The 6,000-nt window shown below is 52.7% G+C and overlaps 1 protein-coding gene across 1 annotated transcript in view; it reads right to left on the bottom strand.

Annotated features, from left to right (window-relative positions):
* Positions 1 to 466: 466 nt before the first annotated feature.
* The window catches only part of SRRM4 (serine/arginine repetitive matrix 4), a 41,255-nt gene continuing 35,721 nt past the window's right edge, over positions 467 to 6,000 (bottom strand). The window contains exons 9-13 of the mRNA XM_058851755.1: positions 4,619 to 4,956; positions 2,819 to 3,031; positions 2,473 to 2,583; positions 1,294 to 1,434; positions 467 to 707 (exon numbers count right to left, since the gene is read on the bottom strand). Of these exons, the coding sequence (XP_058707738.1) occupies positions 467 to 707; positions 1,294 to 1,434; positions 2,473 to 2,583; positions 2,819 to 3,031; positions 4,619 to 4,956 (1,044 nt within the window). The remainder of the gene's footprint in view (positions 708 to 1,293; positions 1,435 to 2,472; positions 2,584 to 2,818; positions 3,032 to 4,618; positions 4,957 to 6,000) is intronic.

Genomic DNA, 6,000 nt, shown 5'->3' with positions numbered 1-6,000 from the left:
AGCTCTGGAGGAGAGACCCAAAGGATGTGATATTTGCCTTGGTGGGGACAGCCATCCCCCCCATCACCGAAGCAAACTCCTCCCCAGCTGGGTCTGTCTCTCCAACAGAAGTTAATTCATTGCTTCCTGGTTTGTCAGAAGAGCAAGGAGCAGAATTCTTTCCTTTGGACCCGCTGGTAGTGCTTTGGAGAGCAGTAGCAATGGGGAGATGGGAGCATCGGGGAGGATGGAGCAGGTCTGTCGTGACAGACCCTCTGTAAAGCACCGACCCTTCTTCAGCCTGGCCTGGGGAGCTGGGACTGATCCAGGACTCTTACTCCGAACCGGGGAAGGGGGACCCGGCAATGCCACCACGTCAGTATCGGGGATGATTGCTATCGATGGCCAGGTAGGTGGGAAGGAAGCGGAGAATGCCAGGAATGTGGCGGTGACGCCGGCACCCGCTGTCAGCCAGCAGTGGCACTCCCTAACGACGCAGGCTGTCGGAGCTGGCTCCTGAGTCATAGCTCCTGCTCCTGCTGCGGCTGCTCCTGGGGCCCGAGCTCCGGCTGCTGCTCCAGCTTCGGCTCCGGCTCGTCCGGTAGCTGGAGTAGCTCCGGCTGCGGCTCGGGGAGCGGCTGAAGCTGCTGGACCAGGAGGAATAGCTGCCGGCGCTGCTGGAGGAGGAGGGGCTGGGACGGTAGTAGGGGATGGGGCGTTTGCGGGCACTGTGGGGACAGAGAGATGTGGGTTACCAGCAACGCAAGGACAGACTGGCTGACAAAATGTCCAAAAAGCACTGTTTACTCTGCACAACACTCCCAAAAATGTGTTTGCGTTTGTTTAAAAGGAAAAAGAGATCAGGTAGAGCCTTGGGATTCAAACCACCCGCCCCCACAGCCCTGGGGAATGTCTCAGCTGTTCAGTCTGCTGGGCACTACTTGATGTTGTCCCCAAGAGCCCTCTGCATGTAGATTAGAGTCAATAGTTGACTCTCTTCAGTGTGGGACATCTACCACAGGGCAGGGTGAAATAAAAAGCCTGTGAGGGAATCCACCTGAGTCCCTGCTCTGACTTCATCTTCTTTTTTCCTTCAGCTATTGTAAATTGAGACCCTCTCCATCCTCCCTCTGCCTCCAGCTGGAAATCCCCAAGCTCTAGGGGAGGGGTGGAAGGGCCTGCTGATCAGGCTCAGGGAAACCGGTCTCCCAGAGAAACCTCCTCTGGCAAGGGCTGGGACCCAAGGTCAGCCCTCATCCCCCCGGGAAGTGCCAGCTGAGCCTGTCTCCAAAGGATGGGACAGCATCCCCTTGCCTTGTGATGCGCCGAGCTTCCAGGTGGCTGGGAGAGTCTCTCCGGCGTTTCCTCAGGGGGGAATAGGAGCGACGGCGCCGCTGCCGCTCCCGGTGCGACTCCTTCTCGCTGGAGCTGTACTTGTGCTCCCGCTCGCGGTCCCTGCGGGGGCACAGCACGGGCACCGTCACTGCGGGGGCTTTGGGGGTGGCACAGGGATGGGGAGGCACAGGTGAGCAGAGGATGCTCAGCTCCAAAAGGGACACTCTAAGCGCTCTGGTGGCGTCACCCCTGAGCATTCACATATCTGGACAAAGAGACTGGACACCACTACTTGCACCCAGGGCTTCCAGCAGCGTCTTCCAGTGGCTTTGCACCGCCAAGCTAAGATGGCTCCCAGGGACCTGTGCCTGTGGGTGCAGTCTGTATTGAGCTCTTGCTGGCTGTGCTGATGGAGCTGGCAGGAGCAGCCCTGCCAGCAAGGCCCCACGTGAGCCAAGGGCCTGGTAGCCCTGCAGGGCTCCGCAAGCCTCGCCAGAAGGAGTGCCGGTGTTGCTATGGTTTTCTCTTTTGTTAAATTCCCATACACGTCAGCACAGGCCCTTCTGTGCAGCGTGGCTGATTTCATACACCCTGCTCAGTGCCATCTGCAAAGCAACACGTTACAGGTCAAGGACCTGCCTGATCCCTGCATGCAGGAAATGTTCTCCTCACCAGCACAGGGACTGTCAAAGCCTGCAAGAATCGACCCTGAGAATGTAAGATTTTGAGGTTGCAAAATGTTCACAGCAGCGCAGGTGCTATCAGGAAAACCTGCCAAAGGCTTCTCTAGCGTTGAACTGTGAGACTGTTTCCTATGGAGTATGGTGTGAGTAGAGGTGCCTGGACTGCATTTCCCTCTTCACGGCTGTGAGTGCCAGCCTGAGGGTACCTGGCATCTGCCCTCACAACAGGGGCACCTCCCTGGGCCTGACAACTCTTTGTCAGAGCTGTGACTCTAAAAAGTGGAGTGTCTTTCTTTGATGCAATCACGTCCCTCTCTGACAGGGGCTGCTGGCTGTGTGGGCAGGCCCAGCTGGAGCCTCAGGCTCTGCCCACCACTCCCAGCAGCATGACAGGGATGGAGGCATGGGGAGAGCGAGAGGCAGCAGGTTCCACACGTGAGTGGACAGTGAATACACCATGAGTAGACAGCTGTACCTGCTACGGCTGTAGCGGGAGTAACTGGGGCTCCGGCGAGGCCTTGAACTTCTACTCCCAGGACTTTTTTTGCAGGATTTGGAGGAATAGCTGGGGGAACGTGTGGAGGACCTGGAGATAGGAAAAAAACAAAAAAAGAGTTAAAGATGCTGGAGGGTGAGGGTGTACCAGACTACTCCAAATCACGAGGGGGAAGAGATGTCCCGTTCTCCAGGGTCTCAGATCAGCTCTGCGTGGCCAGTTCACCCCAAACCTTGTCGATTTTAGGCATCCCCCAAGCTCTTACACCTCCCCCTGCACGGAGCCTGCCCAGGGTGACAAAGACAGTCGTTCCAGGTGGCCTTACCTCTTTCCCGAGGAGCAGGACCTGCTTCGGGAGTACCTGGGAGAGGCCTTGTGGTGCGAGGAGCGGGAGCGGCTGGAGCCGGGGGAGGACCTGCCCGTGCTGGTGTAGGAGTCGCTGCGGGAGCCAGGCCTGAGCGGGGAGCTGTGGGCTGGTGAGGGGAGGAAGTTTCGCTTCTTCTCCTCTGAGGAACCGAGACATGAGGATAGGCACGCTCTGTGAACATATATTTGGATGCTTTTTGAAGCTGTGGCTCAAGTGGAACTGGTCCCTGGCTGAGGGGAGCACCATGCTCCAGCAAATAAATATTCCCATCCTTCCATTCCCTAACTGGAGGTAAAAAAGACCTCTCAGCTCCCCAGGCTGCTGTGGCAGAAGAGCCCACATGTGTGGACCAGAGTCCAAGAGCTCACCCTCCAGGCTCTGCCAGGGAGAAGAGGTGTGGAAGAGCTCTTGGATGGCACAAGCAGCAGCTCACCTGCCCCGTGCCCAACACACCAGAGGTGTCTGGCTGGCAGAGTGTGGTCAGGCCAGTGAGCAGTGCTAGTCCTGGGCAGGGAGTGAAGGAAAAAGTGCTGGAGCAGGGGAAAGGCAGAGCATGGCAGGGCAAGGGCTGTGCTCCAGCCTGGCTGTGGAGCAGCATGAGTGGGCACTGAGCAGGCATGAACTGTTGCCTTTGGACAGTGCTGTGTGAATTTCTCCTCTTCCAGATATGCTCTGGGAATGAACTGGGGTCAGAGCCCAGCAGCCAGGCAGCCTCCCAGCAGCCAGGGCCAGCTGCAATCCCAACTCCACCCATGTGAAGGCAGAGTTATCCCACTGGAGTCTCCATGTGAAAAGTACAGACAGACCTAAAATTTTACCCTCTGACTGAAAAATGAGGCTTCTTCTTACTAAAAGCCATTACCCTGGCTCCCTCCTGTCACATTCAGTGCTCCAAACCATGTCCTGGCTCTAACTTTCAGCCTTTAGGACCCAAGGGCCTGAGCTGGAAGAGCTCCCTACAACCACTGCCTGAGCACAGCCCTGGGTACCAGCCACCATGCTTCAGCACCCTCATTCCCAACATCCCCTGGCAAACCCAGGAATGGGAGGCAGTGATGGAGGCTGGCAGCTACTCCCCTCTCCTGAAGATGGCTTGTGGCACTGGGTGGTGGTTGGATGCCCTGTGGCCCCAGTGCAGAGCTGCTGCTGTGTCATCCTGCAGCCAGCCAAGTACTTGCCCTTCCTTGTGCTCCCCACTGGCAGGAGATGCTGTCTTGGCATCCTGAGCTGTGCTGGATGAGCTGGGAAGGGGAAGGGGGATGGATTTGGCTCTCTGGACAGGTGAAAGAACAGCCCATAATGATCTTAGTGGAAACAAACCCCACTCCCCTTCCCCACAGTAGGCAGAGAGGGAGAATTAGCATGGCAACCCCCAGATGCTCTTTCAGATTGTGCCCAGAAGGGCCAGAGACTTTTTTGACATGGCCGTGCCCAGGTGAGCAGGGATGTGCTGTGAACAGAGCCTGACCCAGGCCCAAACCCTGCATGAGCCACAGCAATGCCAAAGCACTGACACAAGCAATGTCCAGGGATGTGATGGCTGGGCTTTATTTTCCTCTTCAGGCTACAGTAACTGGTCCTTGCTGGGTTCTGGACTCCAGACTGGCAAGACCGTGGGTCTGGTTGGTACCTGCCTGCCTCCAGAGCACAGAAAGCTCCCTGCCAGCTCACCACGGCAACTGGCCAGCGGGCAGGAGACACAGAGCAACAACGTACCAGGTATTGGGCTGCCTGCAGCAGCTACTGGTAATCACTGACCTTCGGTCTTGTCCCTGGGCATCTGGAGACAGATTTTCCAAAGCTGTTCCCTTGGTCTGGGAAAAGCAACTGGTGAAGGAATTTCCTGAATCAGAGCTGTTATCGCTGTTGGCCAGTTTGGGCTTCCCGGACGAGAAGGCATGGCCAAAGCCATCATGGACTAGACTTCTTTTCTCCTGGCTGTCCTTTGACCTGGATGAGCTCGTTTGAGTGGAGGGAGGGGAGGAAGTATCGTTTCCTGAGTCATATTCATGATACTCTCCATTCTGGCTGGCTAGGTTGCCAGGCGGGCTGTCTGTTTTGGTAAAGAGGTCAGCAGAAGACCCTGACTGAGAGATCTGAAAGCAAAAAAGCCATTTGGCATTGTTTGAATGGTTTTTGGGGGGTTGTTTTCGGTTTTACTTTGCTTTTTTTTTTTTTTTTTCAAATAAACCCAGAAATTTTACCATCATGATGCACTGAAACAAAAGGAAAGGAAAGGAAAGAAACAAAGTAAGAAAGAAAGAAAAAAAGAAGGAGAATAAAACAAAAGCACATATCCCTAAAAGAAATCCACAGTAAGAAGAAACTTATTTTCCCCCTGCTATAATAACGGGAAGATTTAGAGAACATGCAAAGAGTATCAGCATGCGGTTCATGTTAAACAAAAGAGTTCAACAAAGTAAGTGGGCAACCAAAGAATTAAAATAAATAACTAACTAAACAAAAAAAAAAAAATGTAACAGAGGACAAAGCCCTTATTTAACCTTAAAGAGGGAAGGAAAAAAAAAAAGGGGTACATACATATAAAAAACCTAAAAAATCCTTGCAAAGAAAACAAAAATGAAAAAAAAACTTGGATGAGTGAATTTTTTTAAGCTTCCTTAATAAAGTGGCTGAACCAATGTCACTAAAATAAGCAATAAAAACCCAAATCAAATAAAATTAAAGGCTTTTGTACAAAGCAAAAACTGGCAAATAAATAAGCTTATCACTTTGAAATAATAATAATAAAAAAAAAAGAACAAAGGAAAAAAATAAAATTAAAAAAGAGGGTGAGGGGGGAAAAGAAAAATCCCTTTGGAAATAAAAGGTATACAGATACTTCTTTGTGTGCTTTTTACCCCCTGAAGAAGATACAGCTAATGCGCTCAAGTGACCTCTAATAAATTCCCTGGTGTCTTGCGGATAGCATCCACTTACCCATCAAGAACTCCTCCTTTAGTAGGTAAGGTGTAAGAAAAAAGGAAGAGCGGGCAACATAAGTCCATCATTAGAGTCTCAAATTACATGAAAAAAACATAAACCCTCTCTTCAATCCACACTGCCAACTGTTTGCTGCCTCCTCTATGCAAATCTCATGACTGCTTTTTGTCTGCTCGCTTGTCTCCCTTATTATTCAT

The sequence above is a fragment of the Poecile atricapillus genome, chromosome 16 (genome assembly GCF_030490865.1).
Source record: "Poecile atricapillus isolate bPoeAtr1 chromosome 16, bPoeAtr1.hap1, whole genome shotgun sequence".
NCBI classification, from domain to species: Eukaryota; Metazoa; Chordata; class Aves; order Passeriformes; family Paridae; genus Poecile; species Poecile atricapillus.
This window is presented reverse-complemented; position numbering and strand designations above follow the sequence as displayed.